The sequence below is a fragment of the Thamnophis sirtalis genome, unplaced genomic scaffold (genome assembly GCF_051295495.1).
Source record: "Thamnophis sirtalis isolate CommonGarterSnake01/CBP01778 unplaced genomic scaffold, rThaSir2_p1.2 scaffold_2, whole genome shotgun sequence".
Taxonomy (NCBI): Eukaryota; Metazoa; Chordata; class Lepidosauria; order Squamata; family Natricidae; genus Thamnophis; species Thamnophis sirtalis.
The window spans coordinates 143,908,693-143,930,024 of NW_028261382.1; the positions used below are offsets into that span (position 1 = coordinate 143,908,693).

At 43.3% G+C, this 21,332-nt stretch overlaps 1 protein-coding gene across 7 annotated transcripts in view; it reads left to right on the forward strand.

Annotated features, from left to right (window-relative positions):
* NOL4 (nucleolar protein 4) overlaps nt 1-21,332 on the forward strand; it is a 167,218-nt gene that overhangs the window by 109,625 nt on the left and 36,261 nt on the right. For 6 of the 7 annotated variants that reach the window (XM_014074054.2, XM_014074056.2, XM_087707089.1 and 3 more), the window contains 3 exons: nt 8,761-9,044; nt 20,030-20,209; nt 21,032-21,223. In XM_014074054.2, the coding sequence (XP_013929529.2) occupies nt 8,761-9,044; nt 20,030-20,209; nt 21,032-21,223 (656 nt within the window). The remainder of the gene's footprint in view (nt 1-8,760; nt 9,045-20,029; nt 20,210-21,031; nt 21,224-21,332) is intronic. The other variant, XM_014074057.2, reaches the window with a different exon arrangement.

Genomic DNA, 21,332 nt, shown 5'->3' on the forward strand with positions numbered 1-21,332 from the left:
CCTGAACTGTATCTCTGCTCAAAACCTCTACCCGTTACCGCTGATGAAGGACATGTTAGCCCAATTGGGAAAGGGCCGCATTTTCACTAAATTGGACCTCAGAGAAGCGTACTATAGAGTCCGCATAAAGGAGGGGGATGAGTGGAAGACTGCTTTCAACTGCCCCCTCGGTTGCTTCCAGTTCCGAATTCTGCAGGGGGCGCCTGCAGTTTTCATGCAATTAATTAATGAGACCTTGCATGACCATCTTTACAAAGGCGTTATCGTATATTTGGACGATATCCTTATTTACACTCAGACGTATGACGAACATGTCACGTTGGTCCGCACTATCTTGAAAAAGCTCCCGGCCGCTGAACTGTATGCCAAGTTGTCCAAGTGTGAATTTCACCAGGAGAAGATTGACTACCTGGGGTATCGTATCTCCCCCGCTGGTATTGAGATGGACCATGCTAAGGTGAAGGTAGTCACTGAGTGGGAGGCGCCCCGTACACGCAGGCAATTGCAGAAATTTTGGGGTTTTGCCAATTTCTATCGTCAGTTCATTCCTTCTTTTGCCAAAATTGCGCTTCCCATCACTAACTTGTTGAAGTCCAAGGGTGGACCTAAACCTAAACCTAGCAAGCCACTGGATTGGACCATGGAGTGTCAGGCTTCTTTCGAGAAGTTGAAACGCCTCTTTGCGGCGGAACCAGTTCTGAAGCATCCGGACATGGACAAGCCTTTCGTCGTCCAAGCTGATGCCAGCGACGTGGCTGTTGGGGCCATCTTGCTTCAAGCCAACGACCAAGGTAATTTGCAACCATGCGCTTACACCTCCCGTAAGCTCACGGACACTGAAAGACGTTGGGCAATCTGGGAGAAAGAAGCATTTGCAGTACGCTGGGCCTTGGCCACGTGGCGCCACTTCCTAGAGGGCGCTAAGCACCCGTTTGAGGTGTGGACTGACCATAAAAACTTAGAGGCTTTGAGGACTCCATGCCGCCTCTCCCCTAAGCAAATGCGCTGGGCTCAGCATTTCAACCGTTTCAATTTCATACTCAAGTACATCCCGGGAGGGAAGAATTTCATGGCTGATGCTTTGTCCAGACTCCCTCAATACAACTGCTCTAAGCTAAGTATTGTTCAACCTGTCGTTCCCGCATCCAGCCTTGCTGCCCCGGTTGTCACTTGGCAGCAGGCGCGCTCGAAAGTAGAGGTGCCTCAAGATTTCCTTTCTGACCTCAAACGGGCCCTTCCCCAGGATGACTGGTTCCAGCAGCATCAGGGTGAATGCACAATGAGAGACGATTTACCATGGATTGGGGCTAAGCTTTACGTCCCCGCCTCTCTTCGTCTCGTCGTTCTCCAACGGGCTCACAATTCCAAGTTGGCAGGTCACTTTGGATTTGTGAAGACGCTGCACTTGGTGAAGAGGCAGTTTTGGTGGCTCTCTTTGAAAAAGGACATTGAACTTTATGTTGCCAGTTGTCCAGTCTGTGCAGCCACTAAACGGCCACCAGGGAAACCGCAAGGCCTACTCCAATCTGTAGCCCGCGAAGGCACTTGCTAAACTCTTCATTTCTCACATTTACCGTTTGCATGGGGTGCCTGATCACATCATTTCCGATAGAGGTGTCCAGTTCACTTCTGTTTTCTGGAAGGAATTTCTTAAACGCATTGACTAAGTTCCGCCCACCACCCTCAGACTAATGGGGCTTGCGAGAGGACTAATTCTGTTCTGGAACAATATTTACGTTGTTTCATCAATTATCAACAAGATGATTGGGTGGACTTGTTGCCGCACGCTGAAGTGGCCTATAATAATTCTGTCCATAGCAGCACTGGGTTCACTCCTTTTCGTGTCGTCTTTGGTCAGGATTTTGTTCCTATTCCTGAACTTCCCCTCGAGCAACCACAAGTTTCTTCCGTCTCTGAATGGAGCGAGCGTTTGAGCCATGTTTGGCCTTTGGCTCTTAGTACTTTGGATGCTGCGCATCGTGCTCATAAAAAACAGGCTGATAAGAAGCGTGCGCAACCTTACCAGTACAGAGTGGGTGACCTGGTTTATTTGTCTACGAAGTTCCTTCAAACTACACAAAAGTCTAAGAAATTGGGACCTAAGTACGTGGGCCCATTTCCCATCATCAAGATCATCAATCCTGTTTCAGTTCATTTGCAGCTACCCAAACATCTCAACCGTGTTTATCCAGTTTTCCACGTTAACCTCATTAAGCCAGTTCGTGTCTCCTCTTTACGTCCGCCTGTGGACCCTCCACCTGCCCCCCTGTTGATTGATGGTGAATGACATTTTGAGGTTCGTGAGATATTGGACTCTCGACGGCAGTGGAATCGGATACAGTACCTAGTGGCTTGGAAGCATTTTCCTCCATCTCATACCGAGTGGGTGGACAAGTCCCATGTCCGTGCTCCCCGACTGCTTCGACAGTTTTATTCTACTTATCTTGACAAGCCTTGACTTTTTCTCCCCCCCCCCTCTTTTTCTCTTCTGTTTTTTGTTGTTTGTCTGTTTGTTTGTGTTTTCTCGTTTTCCAGGCCTAAACGCCTTTTTCCGGAGGACGGCTGGATTTCAGCCTCTGCTTTGCTGTTGCTTCGGCTGCCATGAAACGGGGAGGGAGGGCATGGTATTTGGGAGGGGTTACTCATTGTGCTGGAGGAAGGTTCTGGAGTTCAGCTGCCTGTCGGACTACGCATGCGTAGGAGATTCCCGCCAGGACTAACGGCGCCGACATTCCATCTTCGTGATGCCTTTTGAAGTTATCTCACACCTGACACTTGGGAGAATTATGATTGGACTGTAACTGTGATGCCAAGGGGTGGGGAATGGGCTATTCTATATATTAATCGCTTTCGCGCCTAAATAATCAGACTTCACTTCGCTATGCCTTTAATCATTTATAATTAGTAAAAGTACACTTGATTTCTACTCAATAGCAATAGCAATAGCAGTAGACTTATATACTGCTTCATAGGGCTTTCAGCCCTCTCTAAGCGGTTTACAGAGAGTCAGCATATTGCCCCCAACAATCTGGGTCCTCATTTTACCCACCTCGGAAGGATGGAAGGCTGAGTCAACCCTGAGCCGGTGAGATTTGAACCGCTGAACTGCTGATCTAGCAGTAGCCTGCAGTGCTGCATTTAACCACTGCACCACCTTGGCTCATGGGGTCTCGTGGTCTTCTTTCCTAATTATCTAATGGAGAGGATCTGACAGTGACAGCAAACAACATTCCTTACTAGCACTGATGATATTACCTAGTTTGGGTAATGAAATGACTGCAAGAAAACAAGCAAGCTCAGAGAACACCAAGGACCCCTCATTTCAACCCAAAGCTACAAATATTCCCCTTTATCAGTATCTTAACGTTTATACAATCAGCATGTAATCAATGCAGATGTACAAGCATATGATCCCACACTGAAGTTTTGGATACTTTTCAAGGAGGGCTGCAGAAGGATTGCGCTCAATGGCTAAGATTGTGCTACATCATTGTAGATAATCTTCTCAAAATCTGGTTGATTTAGGGAGAGCTACAGCTAAGACATCAGTTGTAAAAGTGCACAAATATTAATCATTGCAGCTATCATTTGCAATGATAAGAGTACATCAGAATAATAGTGCAAATGGCCTAGAGGCCTTCTCTTTTTTAACAGCAAAGCTCAGGCAGGGCACTGTCAATATTGTCAACAGACAACATGGGGAATTGCATATTGCATTGAGACAACCATGCAGATCCATCAGATGTATAATTGGACCATTTTAATTTGTTCTCCACCTCTGCAGAAGTTGTGGTTTGTAGGATATAACATAACACGGAGGAATGTATAATATTTTTAAAAGGAGCTATATTGCATTTAAAATAAAATCCACTCAGAGTGGGGCCAGTATCTGTGTAAACAATACTCTAATATATCTGTCAAATGTATTTCCAATTTATTAATCATCCTTAGCAAAATGAATAGATAATCTCAGGCTGAGGTAAATTTAGGATAATTATATTTTAGACGAAGAACCCATAGTCCTGGTTGAAGATTGATACAGCCTCCCTATAATCTTTTCAACGAATGTCAGTAGTCCCACTGTTAGAATGTGTTGTCATGGCAACAACATCTCTTACTTCACACAGGAAAAATTAGCTCTTGCTGTGCAGTGGAGAAACATAAAGGGAGTCAAGCTAATCCCAGGGTGAAATGTAAGAAAAAGGTTGGACTTCGCCAAGGGGATGCTGTATCAGCAATGCTAGAATTGACCTGCCACCGATTCTGATATTTAAGTTAAATACCAGAATTTACAGTAAGTGACAGCTCCTCCAGAGTGGGTTATTGGCTCAGAGCTTTCTAAGGCTTGTTGAAGAATGTCCCATATCCACAAATGACATTAGGCAGCTCTGTGTGGTATATCTGTATCTTCACTAGTTTAGATGTCAAGCTTTATTTAATACAGAAACTGTGGGAAATATTGTCTCAAGCTAACCATCAAAGACTATATACCTTTAAGATTTATTTACGGGTTTATTAAAAGCCATGACATTGAGGCTGAAAAGGAAGTTAGGAAATCTGGAGAAATGAAAACTGTTCTGCAGCTTATAAAAACATTGAGGAATCCATGCAAGTTTAGACATTATTTTATTGTTGATATATGTACTTCATTTAGAACTCTCAAGAAAATAAGAGGGCAAGTAGATTGTAAGAAAAAAATAGAATAACAAGCTCATGTGTGATGCCTTTCTAATGCAGTGCAGTACAGTATGTAAAACATAAACACATCTTTCCATTATGTAAGCAACTGGAAGGAAATTACATATTTTCCATAATTTTTCAAACTTATGTTTAAGCAGTCTATTTCACAATCTATAGAAAACAATCCATTTCGCATTCAATCATAAACCATATAGCAAGCTTTGAAAAGAATGGGGAAAAATTGCAAGCATAAAGTACTAAGCTTTATGCAAGCTTTTAGTGCAAGTCACATTGAAAAGGGATATGCTCGTGGATTATCCTGATGAGGTTTGCATAATGGTGTGTAAATCTGTTTTTGTGGCAAAATATGTATGAGATATAAAATAAATATTGTACTTCAGAGCTCTATGTTGATCTTCCTGGTAACAAAAAACACAATTTATATTTCTTCTTGTAGAATTGAATAAAGATAGTGAACTGAAAATGAAGTTAGTTTTTTAGCTATCATATTTTACCAAACACGGAACACACGAAGGAATGTTGACTCCAGTGACTGGGGCGTGGCAGCATCTGTCCTTTTATCTCCTCCCACAAGCCCCAGCTGCATACTGAATTTTGTATCCTGAAAAAGCTCTCATCATAACTGCTGAGTCACAACACTATTCCCCACTGCAGGGCCCTTTCCCTGGGGTCCGATGGTCGGGATGTCGTGTCCCCAAGATGACCCGCACTCATTTCCCTTGTTGCCTTTTTCATGAATTCCAAACCTCTGGAGGCATAACTCCCTTGAATGGGAACTCTTTCGGTATCTGGTGGCCACCATGTTTCCTTCCGCCCTTCCCGGCGTCAACACCCCATCCAGGGACATCCACCCTCCACAAGCCCGACTCACCATCCCTCCTACCATCGGAGGTTGATGGCAGCTCTACCGACTGTGGCCAAGCTTTCACTCCCTGTCTAGGGTCCTCCACTCTCTACAAGGCTGACCATCAGAGGTTGACGGCAGCTCTACCAACTTTGGCCGAACCTTCACTCCCTTTTTAGGGTCCTCCACCCTCTGCAAGACCAATCCACCAACCCCCTTTCCGTCGGAGCTTGATGGAAGCTCTACCGACTTTGGCCGAGCCTTAACTCCCTGTTTAGGGTCCTCCACCCTGTGCAAGGCTGACCCACCAGCCCCCTTTCCGTCGGAGGTTTTTGGCATCTCTACCGACTTTGGCCGAGCCACCACGCAATCCCCTCCCACAGAGCCCTTCCCCCAGTTTCGATGTTCAGGGTTCAGCCCAGAAGGGTTGGTGACGGCCCCCCCAGAACACGATTCAAGACCCCGGCACACCACCGGGAACCCAGAGACAAAGTCCAGTGCTGCGGGAACCATAGTCGACAAAGACTAGAATCTCGGTGGAGTTCTCTTTGTAGATCTGGCCCAATGACACTGGGCACATGACTGCATGCACCTCCATATGTCATCTTTCAGATGGGGCCACCAAAATTGACAGGAGGCCAGGCGCAACGTCCGAACAAACCCCCAATGTCTTGATGCAGATGGGCAATGAATCTGCGAGAGCACCTGTCGACGAATGTGCCTGCGGGAACATAGAGCCAGCCCTGACACTTCAAAAGATCCCCTTCCAAAGTCCATGGCGACGCCGGCCTCACTTCCGCCTTTTTTTGCTCCACCCAGTCGTCACCCCGTTGCACATCCCGTACCAGAGACTGCATGCTCCCGGGATGACAAACGGCAGTGCAGGTTGCAATGGGTAGAACAGCCCGAGGTGGAAGTGAGTTTGCAGGGTTGGAGTTCTTTACTTTACTCGGCAGGGCATCCGCCCTGGGACTCCACACACCCCGAATGCACGCTACCTTGTGCGAACGGGGTATCACAGCCACACCAACGTGCTGATTGTCCGACTTGATCGTGTGTTGCTGAGGGATGGCTGCAGTCCTCGCAACCCTCCTGTTCTTCTTGGGGCAACTCCCTGCCAAGTGTCCAAGATCCCCGCAGTAAAAACACAACCCCTCAGCACGTCTTCTGTCCATCTCTGTCCGTGACACCCGAGGTCGGACTGCACCCAACTCCATGGGCTCCTCCCAGTCCACTGCAGTCTCTTTCTGAACTGGCATGCTGGTGGTTTCCTGGAATACCCAGCGAGGCCTTCGCCTCTGCAGCCGGGCGTCTATCCGGAGACATAGATGGACCAATGCGTCCAACGTCGGTGGCCTGTCCACCCTCGCCAGTTCATCCTGCAAGGCCTCAGACAATCCATCTTGGAACGTGTCCATTAAAGCAGGTTCTTGGCTACGTAGCCTGAATTCAGACACATATTCTTGCAATGACCCAATACCCTGCTGCAAGGATTTCAAACTTCTGGCAGCTGTTTCCCCTTTTATCGGATCTTCAAACATCCATTTGAAATGCTGGCAGAAGCCCTGAAAGTCATCCAGCAGAGGGCTCTGTTGCACTAACAAGGGCGTGGCCCAACGGGCAGCCGTGCCTGAGAGCAAACTTATCATGAATCCCGCCTTCGTCTGGTCAGTGGGAAAGTCCTCCGCTCTCAAGCTAATAAACAGCTGGCATTGTCCCAGAAACGCATTAAACATTGCCAAACTTCCCTCATATTTATCTGGCAGGGCAATTGGGCACTTCCTCCTTGGCTGGGGGGGGGGGATCTTGCAGCTCTCTGCAACTTCTGAATTTGATCTGACAACATTGCTATCTGTTGTGCCATTAATCTACTGTCCCCCATGAGCTGCTCCATACTGACTGAGATTAAGGCTTATTTAGGCTGGAGTCAATCTGTTCTGACCCCCCCCCTTGACGGCTCGTTAACAAACGCAGGCAGACAAACTTAAAAGGACTTCTGTCTTTATCAGTTTTCAGTTCAAACTGGATTCGAGCCCAGAAAATAACATAAACATAAATCTCCGATAAGAATTCAAAACAAAACTCTTACAAGCAATATGCACTTCTTCCGAAGTCTTCACGGATCAGTTTACAAGAAACACCAAAGCACTTGTCCAAGGGAAACAGGCATAAATCACGATTAGTAATCAAACAATATTTTACCAAACACGGAACACACGAAGGAACGTTGACTCCAGCGACTGGGGCGTGGCAGCATCTGTCCTTTTATCTCCAAACCTCCTCCCACAAGCCCAAGCTGCATACTGAATTTTGTATCCTGAAAAAGCTCTCAGCAGAACTGCTGAATCACCACACTGAATTTTGTATCCCGAAAAAGCTCTCAGCAGAACTGCTGAATCACCACACTGAATTTTGTATCCTGAAAAAGCTCTCAGCAGAACTGCTGAGTCACAACACTTATGCATATGTATAAAAATGTATAACCAGAGAATATAAATCTATATGGGAAGTACTGTCTCTGAATGTCAAATAAAAGCATATTTAAAATATTATAAGCAATATTAATAAACCTTTTTAAAATTGCTTTGCAATTTTATATCGGTGCACAATGTAGTAGGATATAAATTTTAAATTGCTTAATATTGTTTTAACAGTAAAGGAAAACTAACCTAACTCACTGATATGTACATTTTGTTTATTTTTTCCTGCAATAATAAATTAATTAGGCAATAAAATAAATTATTAATAATATATATGGTATTAATAATATCACTGCAGAGCGACTCAGTGAAGGCAGGTGTTATTATTTCACACACACAAAATTATTAATTTTAGGAACATCCTATCAATCATTATTCTGGATTTAGCTTATCAAGTGCCATTGCCCAAATCAGTTCATAATATTGGTTGGTTGAATTTACCACAATATGTCCATTTCATAGATTGTTGCGAGCTATCCTTGGTACTCTCGAAAATACTGGAATAATGATATACCAGCATTATAGGAGTAACACACACACACACACACACAAAAAAGAAGAAACAGACATCGCTATCTATCTTTCTATCATCACACTACATGCATAACATTCTGGCTATAGTGCAGGTGAAAAAACAAAGTAACACTGAATATTCTGTGGAAGTAGAAAATGGTGTATTTATTTGAATGCCTGGCATGGCACCAAGCACCTGTAATTTCATGTTTTTTTTTGTAGATGATTCAGCTGCAGAGAGTTTTAATGGCAATGAGACTGCAGGACGCAGCTCTAACACTTCAGGTGGAACACACTGCAGGGAAGTTGCAGAAGCCAATAGTAATGGTAAAACAACTCTGGAGTTAGATGAACAGCCTCTGAACCTGAGTGACAGCCCCTTTTCTGCTCAGCTTACTTCAGAATACAGGTTAGATGACCCAAACAGTGACGGAAAGAGCAAGTACAAGAACATACTAGCATCTGATCTTAAGTTGGAGCAAGAGGCAAAAGAAAATGGAAGCAAGGTAAGATGCTTCCATGTTCATACATTATTTCTAGAACAGACTCTCTTGAAATTTGTTTTAAAATTTTAATATACAAGTTTTAATTGTTGAAGTTTGGTCATTAACAAGTTGTCTTTGTGGGCTTCATCATCCCTAAACATATATTTGCTGATATTCTTAAAGGCTTCTAATAGATAAATGCTAAATTGGCAGAAACATAATAAGTCCGACAATTTTATCTTTAGTAATGCTTTCCACAGTATATAATCTACACAATTCATTGAATTCCTTTTTATGCATTGGCATTGGCCATTTCCAGAATCTCTGGCAAAATCAGCCAATCTTAGAAAGGCGTAAAACACTTCTTTTTGAAATTCTCAATAATCCAATGATTATTTTTCAATTTGTCAGGAAGTCTTCAGTTTGCCTCTAACTCTGAAAATTTGCATTAGACTCATTCCCTGATAATCTCAGTTTAGGGATAAATTATCTGCCAAATTTTATACTGTGGAGATATAAATAATTAATTCAGATTTACCTGCAATCTTCAGCAAAGTTGTACAGCAAAGTAAATATTTTTCTTGGCGGTTTATAATCCCATATAATTCTATGCTTTTTCTTTCCTCTCCCATGCTTGTTGGGGTTTGGATTCTGGTGAGAATATATACAAGTCACATGCACCAACAATGTCCAATTGTTGGTTTCAGCAACCCTAACCATAATGGTGATAAAATTGGGCACTGCACAGAATTTTTATCTGCTGATAATTCTGCTAACTCCATCATTTGGGGTCATCTAAAATTCAGTGTCATATTTCTTTTGTAAAAGCATAGTAGAGTTGATGTTTCTAGTTCCTGTGATTTGGAGCGTGCAATTTCAATTATAAAAGTTATAAGCCAGTATAGTTGAAGATGCCAGGTTAGTGTAGACTGATCTTGTTCTATATGTTTAAGATTTTCTTTTGAGAAATTAGTAAGTATTTTAGTAGAAAATATTAAATGTGTAAATATACGAAGTTTTTTTTCCATCTTTGACAACTCAATTATAGTATGTTGTCAGGGGCCTATAATACAATCTTTTTAGTACTGGATAAGAAAGTTTAGTCCCACAACTTACATTTCCAGATGTTTTAATCCACTTTAGTTTTGAGGCTTTTCCTAGAACTTTTTTTATTTAATTATTGATATTTACTGTATTTTTTGGAGAATAAGACGCACTGGAGTATGAGACGCACCAAGGTTTTGAAGAGGCAAATTTAAAAAAAAGTAGGTAGGTAGATAGAGGGAGAGAGAAATACAGTAGGTAGGTAGGGAGAGAGAGAGAGTAGGTAGGTAGGTAGGTAGGTAGAAGGATAGAGAGAAATACAGTAGGTAGGTAGGGAGAGAGGGAGAGTAGGTAGGTAGGTAGGTAGAGGGATAAAGAGAGAGAGAGAGGGAGAGAGAGAGAGAGAGAAATACAGTAAGTAGGTAGGGAGAGCGAGAGAGAGAGTAGGTAGGTGTTGTGACTCAGCAGAAGTCTCCTGTGAGTCTTTTCGGGATGCAAGATTAACAATGCAGCTGGGGCTCTTTAGTGGCGTCTTCTGGTGATAAAAGAATGGATGGTGCCACGCCCTGGTTGCAGGAGGCAACGTTCATTCGTTCGTTCAACGTTCATTGATTCGTTCATCATTCATCGGTCGTGGTTTGTTTGTGAGAGACACTTGGAGAAGTGATTGGCTTTCTGTAACCCTGATTCAAGGAGACACTTGGAGAAGTGAATTGCTTTGTAAGAGTTTTGTTTCACATTCTGTTATCTTCTGGTCAGAGACTTTATTTATGTTATTTTTGGGCTTGCAGCCAGTCAGAGCCGAGGACTGATAAAGTTCTTTCCTTTTAAGTTTGTCTGCCTGTCGTCTGTTAACGAGTGAAGAAGGGGGGACAGAACAGATTGACTCCTGCCAGACAAGCCTCCATTTGAAGAATTATGGAGCAATTAATTGCTGAAAATAGGCAAATGGCTCAACAAATCGTGATTTTGACGGATCAAATTAAACAGCTGCAGAGAGCTGCAAGTCCCCCCCCCCCCCGCCAAGGAGGAAGTGCCCAGTAGCCATGCCAGATAAATGTGATGGGAGTCTGGCCATATTTCCGCATTTCTGGGACAATGCCAGCTGTTCCTGAGTTTGAGAGCGGAGGACTTTCCCACTGACCGGACGAAGGTCGGATTCATTATCAGTTTGCTCTCAGGCACAGCTGCCCGTTGGGCTACCCCCTTGTTAACTCAGCCTAGCCCTTTGTTGGATGACTTCCAGGGCTTTTGTCAGTACTTCAAACGGATGTTTGAAGATCCTATCAAGGGGGAAACATCAGCTAGAAGTCTGAAGTCATTGCAGCAGGGGAGTGGTTCATTGCAGGACTATGTTAGTGAATTCAGGCTGCGTAGCCAGGATTCCACGTGGAATGAACCAGCTTTAATGGACACGTTCCAGGATGGATTGTCTGAGGCCTTGCAGGATGAACTGGTGAGGGTGGACAGGCCACCAACGTTCGACGCGTTGGTCCACCTGTGCCTCCGATAGAAGCCCGGCTGCAGAGGCGAAGGCCTCGCCGTGTATTCCAGGAGACCACCAGCATGCCGGTTCAGCAAGGGACTGCAGTGGATTGGGAGGAGGGCATGGAGTTGGGTGCTGTCAGACCTCGAGTGTCACGGACAGAGATGGACAGACGACGTGCTGAGGGATTGTGCTTCTACTGTGGGGATCTTGGACACCTGCAGGGAGTTGCCCCAAGAAGAACAGAAGGGTTCCATGGACTGCAGCCGTCCCTCAGCAACGCACTATCATGTTGGACAACCAGCACGTTTGTGCGGCCGTGATACCCCATTCGCACAAGGTAGTGTGCGTTAGGGGGGTGTGGAGTCCCAGGGCGGATGCCCTGCTGAGTAAAGTAGAGAACTCCGACCCTGCGAACTCGCTTCCACCTCGGGCTGTTCTACCCATTGCATCCTGCGCTGCCGTTTGTCATCCCGTGAGCAAGCAGTCTCTGATGTGGGATGCGCAGCGGGGTAATGACCGGGTGGAGTGACGAAAGGTGGAAGTGGGGCCGGCGTCCCTATGGACTTTGGAAGGGGATCTTGTGAAGTGTCGGGGCTGGCTTTATGTTCCCACAGGGCACATCCGTCGATGGGTGCTCTCGCAGGTTCATTGCGTGTCTGCATCAAGACATTGGGGGTTTGTTCGGACGTTGCACTTGGCCTTCCGTCAATTTTGGTGGCCCCATCTGAAAAATGACGTGCGGAGATGCGTGGAGTCATGTGCCCAGTGCCAATAGGCCAGGTCTGCAAGGAGAACTCCACCAAGATTCCAGCCTTTGTCGACTCCGGTCCCCGCAGCACTGGACTTTGTTTTTAGGTTCCCGGCAGGGTACCAGTGTCTTGGACCGTGTTCCGTGGAGGCCGTCACCAACCTGTCTGGGCTGCACCCCGATCGTTGGAACCGGGGGAAGGGCCCTGCAGGAGGGGAGTGTTTGGTGACTCGTCAGGAGTCGGTGGAGCTGCCACCAGACTCCGACGGCGAGGGGTCATATGAGTTGGCCTTGGAGGAGGTGGAGGACCCTGGACAGGGTGTTGTGGCTCGGCTGGAGCTAGTAGAGCCACCGCCAACCTCCGACAGTACGGGGGCTGGTGGGTTGGCCTTGCAGTGGGTGGAGGACCCTGGACAGGGTGTTAGGGCTCAGCCAGAGCTAGTAGAGCTGCCGTCAACCTCCGACAGTACGGGGGCTGGTGGGTCGGCCTTGCAGAGGGTGAAGGACTCTAGACAGGGTGTTAGGGCTCGGCCGAAGCTGTTGGAGCTACCGTCAACCTCTGACAGTAGGGGGGCTGGTGGGCCGACCTTGCAAAGGGTGAAGGACACTGGATGGGGTGTCGACGCCGTGAAGGGTGGAAGGAAACATGGTGGCCACCGGATACCTAGGGAGTTCCGGCTCAAGGGGGCTATTCCTGCAGAGGTTTGGGACTCATGAAAAAGGCACCACAGGAAATGGGTGCGAGCCCTCTTGTGGACAAGTCATTCTGACCACATCCAGACTCACCATGTGAGTCTTTTCGAGATGCAAGATTAACAATGCAGCTGGGGCTCGTTAGTGGCGTCTTCTGGTGATAAAAGAACGTATAGTGCCACACCCTGGTTGCAGGAGTCAACGTTCATTTGTTCGTTCAACGTTCATTGATTCGTTCATCATTCATCGGTCATGGTTTGTTTGTGAGAGACACTTGGAGAAGTGATTGGCTTTCTGTAACCCTGATTCAAGGAGACACTTGGAGAAGTGAATTGCTTTGTAAGAGTTTTGTTTTGCATTCTGTTATCTTCTGGTCAGAGACTTTATTTATGTTATTTTTGGGCTCGCAGCCAGTCAGAGCCGAGGACTGATAAAGTTCTTTCCTTTTAAGTTTGCCTGTCATCTGTTAACGAGCGAAGAAGGGGGGACAGAACAGGTAGGTAGGTAGATGTTTCCAGGTGTATTTATCCATGTGCTGGAGAACCTGCAGCACCTAGGACTTGTTTCTGCTGGCACAGCACTTGATCAATGTAATTATCATCAACCACTCTAAGTAAAGAGCTTTCCAAAAGGAAAAAATTTTTTTTTGCACTCTGCAAACCTCCCCCAAACGGCCCATTTTCCATGAAAACAGGCCCGCTTTTTTCAAATAAAAGGCATGAATAGCCTTAGGGAGGGCTTGCAGAGTGCTCCTGGAGGGCTGGACCCCCCCCAAAAAAACAAGCAAAAAACAGCCCATTTTTCATCAAAAATAATTGCATGCATTGCCTTATGGAGGCTTATAGAGTGCTGCTGGGGGCTGGGGGGGGGAAATGGCCCATTTTGTTGCTCATTTCTGCCCTCCCCAGCCCCCAGGAGCTCTCTGAAAGCCTCCATAAGGCTATGCACAGCCATTTTGGTGAAGGGGCGGGGCTTCTGGAGGCAAAAAAATGCTGTATTCAATGTATAAGATACACCCAGATTTTCAGCCTCCTTTTTGAGGAAAAAAAGTGTGTTTTATAATCTGAAAAATACGGTAATAGTTCCATTGTGTTAAAATTTTAAATTGTACATTATTCTGAAACCCAACAGTATGAAAGATGGTTTTAATAATAAACAAGTATAAAAGAAAAATGATATTATTATTAACAATAATGATAATAAGTATGGCAAAAGAAAGTGAGGATGGTACCAATTGCAATAGGTGCCCTGGGTACAATCCCAAAACAACTGCAGCACCACTTAAACACCATTGGCATTGACAAAATCACCACCAGATAACTGCAAAAGGCGACTTTACTTGGAACAGTTTATATCCTACCACAATCCCTTTAACACCATCAAATAACAACATATGCCTAATCCAGGCCCTTGGGAAAGACACAATAAGTGAATAAAAATGCCAAATCAAGTTTAAATTTATTTATTTATTTATTTATTTAATTTGTATGCTGCCCACTCTCAAAGAGACGCGGTCTCTCAGGTAGCCAGGGCTTTAAAAGTAATGACTAGCACCTTGAAATGTGTCCGGAGACCAATGGGAAGCCAGTGCATCTCACGGAGGATAGGTGTAATGTGGGTGTATCTAGGTACACCCACAATCGCTCGCGCGGCTGCATTCTGGACTAACTGAAGTCTTCGAACATTCTTCGGGGCAGCCCCATGTAGAGCGTGTTACAGTAATCCAGTCTTGAGGTGAAGAGGGCGTGAGTGACCATCCAAAGGGCCTCTTGGTCCAGATAGGGTCGCAATTGGTGCACCAGGCGAACCTGGGCAAAGGCCCCCCTGGTCACAGCCGACAAGTGATGTTCTAGTGTCAGCTGCAGATCCAGGAGGACCCCCAAATTGCGAACCCTCTCTGAGGGGCGTATAATTTCACCCCCCCCCCAGGCTAAGAGATGGAATAGCTGGACCATCCTTGGGAGGGAGCATCAATAGCCACTCGGTCTTGTCGGGATTGAGTGCAAGCTTGTTCGTTCCCATCCAGACCCTAACAGCCTCCAGGCACTGGCACATCATTTCTACCGCTTCGCTGTATCTGGCTGACTGTGCAACCTACCACAATAATGCAATTGCAACCAAAAGTCTCTCTAAATAAACAAATGGACAAGAAACCAATATTTTGTAAGGGGGAGGGGGGTCCTGCAGATTTTGCAAGTAATAAAACTGCAGAAGTGACAAATTCCTATGAAAGTGCTGTGGGATGGAGTACTTCCAGAACATTAGATGTAATTCTAGAAGAGAGTTGGGTAGTTCTTTAATATCCCTAATGTTCCTTCCTGCCATACACACACACACACACACACACACACACACACACACACACAGACACACCTGGCTTTCGTGCTTTAAAGCATGAACTCACAACTTCTTGGTTCCTAGGCCAGTATCTTTATTGCTAAACCGAACTAGCTTATGCAAGAAAGTGGAACAGCACTTTCAGGAATATGTGCATGTTTTCTCTCTAACTTTTAATAGAGAAAGTAGTGAAGACCCAGTCATTATAGTGTAGTCACAGCTCTTTTTATTTCTTCTCTTAAGCTACTGCCAACATTTCTATAGAACTCTCTACATATGAACATATCTCAAGTCTCCAAAACTAATTCCTACTACAGAACCAAAAAAATAATCCTAATGTCTCTCAGGACAAACCAGTCATTCTGGGTCGGGCATGACCTAAATCAAGGGTACTTTTTATTTCTTGTTTTTTTTAACTGAAGAAACAATTTATTCAGGTCCCTTCCATTGCACCCCTCAAGCTCTGATGATCCTTTATGTTTGATCTCTACTGGAGAGCAGTTTCTGGCCAGTCAATTAGGCCCAGCCATGTCTACTGCAGGGAGGCCAAGTGGAGGCAAACGAGTAAAGCAGTATCATGCTGCTATGATGCAAGTTCCATTCCTTTCTACGTGAATTGTGATATCACATACAAGTACCAAATAGGCTCAGCTTATAGCACAATGATGTTTTTTTTTTTAACAGTTTAAATGTTTTATTCATTTTCATTTTCAATTTTGTACATTCACTTATATACTGGATATTTACAATAATAATAATAAGAAAAGAAAAACCCCAACCTAAACACAACTCATAAACCCAACCTATCACTTTCATACACCCCTTCTTCTCCCCCTCCAACTTTCCTTTCTCCCTCCAACGATCACCCCTCCTACTTCCCTTTCCCCTCCTGCCTTCCTTTCTCGCCTTCCTCACCCTCCTTCCCCTCTCATCCTCCTTACATTCCCCTCTTCCTCCCTCCTTACTTCTCCCTCTTCCTTTCCTCTACTTCTCACTATGGTGCATTTCTCTATTCCTTAATCTATTCAGTTACGCTAAAAAGAAAAAAGAAAAGAAAAAAATAAAAGGAAAAAAAAGAGAAAAATAAAAAGAAAAGATAAGGATCAACAGTATACAAGTGTATTCTTCTTATTCTATATATTGAAACTATATCTCCACCCACCCACCCACCCCCAATGAACCCGCCTCCCTAACCCCCTCCGACTTCCCAGGTCCCACACCCGGCACAGTTCAGTACCATTCACCTTCAAAATATCTTATTAACAATAATAATGAAAATAAAATAAAAAGAACACTCCGAAAAAGAAAAAGAAAAAAACGAAAAAGTAAATAAAAAAAATAAAAAAATCTTTTGCATTATGCTCAGCCTCCCATCATTCTTAAAATTTAAACAGTGTGAATCATTCCATTTATATTTTGTCCTCGTCCCTTACTTCTTTGATATTTACCCCCATCTTCCTGTAGACTCTCCAGATAGCCTTTCTTAACCTTATATTCAAATATTAGTTTATACAAAAATCAATTTATCTTCAAATACAGAGCAGTCTAATCATACTTTCGCTACTCATCTTCCTACCCTTCGTTTCACGTCTCTATTCCTCCCAAGCCCAAATTGCATAAGATTAGGATCTCGCTCTTCACTTTAAACTCCTGAGCTTTTTATGTTATACTTCAAGCATGTAAATCCGTAAAATGTGTGCCCAAAATCCATACCAGTTCGTTCAATCCCAAGATCCCTTCATCAATATCCCGCTCCACCTTCCTTTCTGCCCCACTCCTCCCAACTCCATTCATCCCAAACCGCAATTCAAATAAATCTTAGTCCCCGCTTTCCTCACAGAAAACACTTCATGCGCAGTTTGGATTGAGATTCAAATAAGTCTTGTAAAAGTCCCGTATAATATCTGTCTAGAATAAGCAATGCTTCTTTCCATTCCTCATCAGTACACAGCTTTACTATTTCATACCAAACAGAAATCCTAAAGTTTTAATCAGTCCAAAAGCTTAAAAAGTATTTTAAAGACATCGCTGGATCTATATTCTTTACTTTTCTGCCCTTTCGGAAAGAGAAGGCTACCCTCTCCTTTATAACCACGTGTCCCGCTGCTTTGAAAATATGACTAAATCCTCAGTTTCCGCTCTTCTGCCTCTCCAGTAGGGGGGGAACAACTCCCTCCTTCTTGTAACCAAGTGACTTGCTGCTTGTCTTTCCTTCACCTTGTCCTTCCGCATTTCCGAGTGAGTCAAGAAGCCCCGCCTTCAGAGTTTTATAATAAAAGTCCCGAGCTTCCGAAACAGAATTAATACGAAATCTTTGATTTTCAAATGTAACTGTGATTCCAACTGGAGCTTCCCATTTATACTGTATTTGACGACTTCTAAGTTCTTGGGTTAAGAAAGTATAGCCTCTCCTTGCTTGCAACATCTGGAGCGGGATCTCTTTAAAGACAAACAAATCATGGCCATCGATTCGGAGCCTGTTATTGTAAAACTTTTGAGTGATCGCATTTCTGGATTCTCTTGTGAAAAAGTATATAATTATGTCTCTTGGAAGCTGTCGTTGCTCTGCTACACGCGAATTCTGGCGATAGATTTTTCGAATATTCCAATCAAAATTGAGTCCCGGACCTCCCACCGCTTGGCTGAAAGCTTCTACAAACGTCTGTTTCAAGTTCTCTCCTTTCTTTTCGGGCAGTCCTCTGACTCTTATTGCAGACGCCTTTCTGTTATAATTTATCATTGTAAATTGTGTTTGAGTATTTCTAATCTCTTGTTGTAATGCTTGGATATTAGAAGTCAAATTAAAATTAGCCTCCTCCAAAGTTTCCAGTTTAGTCTCCATTTCTTCGATATAATCTGTCAAAGTAGACGTAACTTCAAACATATCCGCCTTTATTTGGGCAATTTTAGTCTGTATTTTGTCGCATAAATCCAGCACAAATTCTTTAATTTCTTGTTTAAAGTCATTAATTATTTGAAAGAAAAGCTCCTGTGTCAAGGAATCTCCAGTAGGTGGTGTAGGAGACAAAGGCAGCGATTTACTAACAAGTTCTTTAAGCACATGCGGGGGGGATTTTTTTGCCTGCTTAGATCTGGGAGGCATTATAGATAAAAGCTGAGAATAAACAGATAAACAGTGTCTTCACCTGGTCAGTTCTCAATAAATTATTTGTAGATTTTGCTTGTTAATGAGTAGCAGTCTCCGGGGAGATAAAGCCGGTTAATTACGTCATCAATCACCAACACAGTAAAAACGCCATTTTGTATCCCAATTGCACAAAGAAGTTTCAAAGGAAAAACTAGGCTGGTATTTAGATAGTTATAAAAAAAAAACATCACAGGAGTGAGACCCGCTCGTTAGCCTTAAGTTGCTTTAAACAATTTATCATTGTCCTGAGTGGGGGGGTCGCCTGTCTAGGGCTGCAAAAAGGCAGCTGCGAGGAACTGGCTGGAGATAAGAGCTCAGTTACGCTGGATCTCTTCTCCGTTCGCAGCCCAAAAAAAAAGAAAGGGGGCTGTGAACTACGAATAAATCCTAGCACCTGAGCTTCTGCCTGCCCCTTTCTGCCAGAAAGGGGTGATATCTATTGATCTTAATTAGATATACAGACCAGCACTCTGAGAGGGGCTCCGTTGAGCTCCTTCGGCGACAGGCTCCTCCCACAGGAAGCCAGCACAATGATGTTTTTGACTTTTGATAAAAGCATTATATACTGTGGATGACTTTTCCTACTATCTCCATGATCTCATCATGTTCCAAGATGCTGTAACTGGGGGAGGGGGAGACAGTCAGCAATCTGCCAACACTTCAGACATTCAATGTTCTTTTCCCCCTAAACTTCCCATATTTTTGTTTTATGTAAGCAAAGCAGAAGTGAAAGGAGTATTTTAAGCCTATTTTGGCTTTAGGAATATATGAATTTTTTCAAAGCATTTTATTTCTCTCCCTTTCTTTTATGTAATATGGCAGCCACCCAAGTCTATGGTTATCTAGTGAAATTCTCTGGATAAGAGAGGCAATTTACATAATATATATGGGAAAAAAGGGGGAAACAAGGGGAAAGCTGAAAATGGAAAGTTGTTTCTTATAATACAGTACAATTCTTAAATATCTATATCTAAACTGCAGTACATATAAACTGTGTAAGTTATGCACAGAACAGATATATATTATTTGAACATATTTTTGAGGCAAGATTAGTTATTTGTAGTAAAAAATCTCTAGAAGCTTTCTCAATTATTAAAGATAGTAATTTGCCTCAGTTTGGATTTGATACAATGGTAGAACAAGAGCATGTGTTAATTCTTACACATTCAATTTAGCTTTATGTCCAGTAAAGTCACTTGGCTTGTTCATGTCTTATAAAATTAATGCAATGAGTAATTTATGCATTTATAAATGTGTGCTATATGCATGTTAAATTGTGTGTGTATTTATTGATGATTAAGAAAAATAGTGCACATTCTGGCAGAGAGAGGTTCTCTGAAGATGGGCTCCAGTACGAGTCCAAAAGCTTGGATGACTAAATCTATTGGAACTCTAAACCCAGTGACCAACCCAGACTGGATCCTGCAGCATAAAGAAAAGTATATATATATAATATCTATTGTTCTTCTTTCTTCTCCTTCCCTTCCAAAGCAAGGCAGATGCTTTCCTCAAGCAGGTTTCTTAAAATGAAATTTCTTTCATTCTAGTCACCTGCCCATAGTTATTCAAGCTATGATTCTGGCAAAAATGAAAACATGGACAGAGGTGCTGAAGATCTCTCCCTGAACCGGGGAGAAGAAGATGATGATGAGCATGATGATCATGAAGATACTGAAAAAGTCAATGAATCTGATGGGGTTGAAGCTGAGCGCCTGAAAGCTTTTAATGTGAGTTATATGATTCTTCTTATGGCCTTTGGCATTTTATTTAGTTTTTTATCTATGATTTGGGTCATATGTATATGGGTTAATGTGAGAATTAAACAGATGTATTTTTTTTAAAAAAATGCAAGGGAATGTCTCCCTTTTTTACTGACTATACATAAAGGCTGCAATCCTATACCCACTTGCCTGGGAGTAAGCCTGACTGCACTGAATGGAACTTACTTCTGAACAGACATGTATAGGATTGTACTTAGATAGGATTTTCAATGAGATACCAAGTTCATCTAATTTAGCTATTTAATCATCATCTAAAGGAGAAATTTCAGCTTTGTATTGTGCATGTGTATGTATGTGTGTGTATGTCCAGCAAATGAAGGCAGTAGGAAGGGAGCTTCTAGGTTGTTGATTCCACTGGTCAGCTATTTTCTATTATTTTTCAAATTTTATATAATTTTGCATGACAATACACACACCATAAAATGTTCACAACAGGGGAAGAATAAGAGATATTGGTTCTACAGACCAATAAAGCAATTCTAGCACATTGTTAATAAGAGACATGAAATGGTGCTTATTTTTACAATCTATGTTTTATTTTCCTCATGATTTCTATACACTATAATCTAATCTTTTCTTGTCTTTTGTCAGCCCTTAAATAAAATCCTTGGTTGCTTAACATTTCTGGCTTTCCATCACAAAGCTCTTCATTGTGTTTTTAAAAATAAATAAATTAAAAAACAGTCTTCCTATCTGTAACTCAGACAGGAAGCTTAGAAACCAAGTACCCCTCCAAATCCTTCTCCTCTGTCTCCCTCTTATCAACAGATGTTTGTCAGGCTGTTTGTAGATGAAAACTTGGACCGAATGGTCCCAATTTCTAAGCAGCCCAAAGAAAAGATCCAGGCTATCATTGACTCATGCAGGCGACAATTCCCTGAATATCAAGAGCGTGCCAGAAAGCGCATACGTACTTACCTCAAGTCCTGCAGGCGGATGAAAAGGAGTGGTTTTGAGATGGTGAGTTTTGATTTAAAACCCAGCCCTAGTTTTCATCAAAAACCCCATATGTAAATCCATGACACTATTTTGTTTCCATCTTAGTGTCTCTTTTTATTTGTTTTTTTTG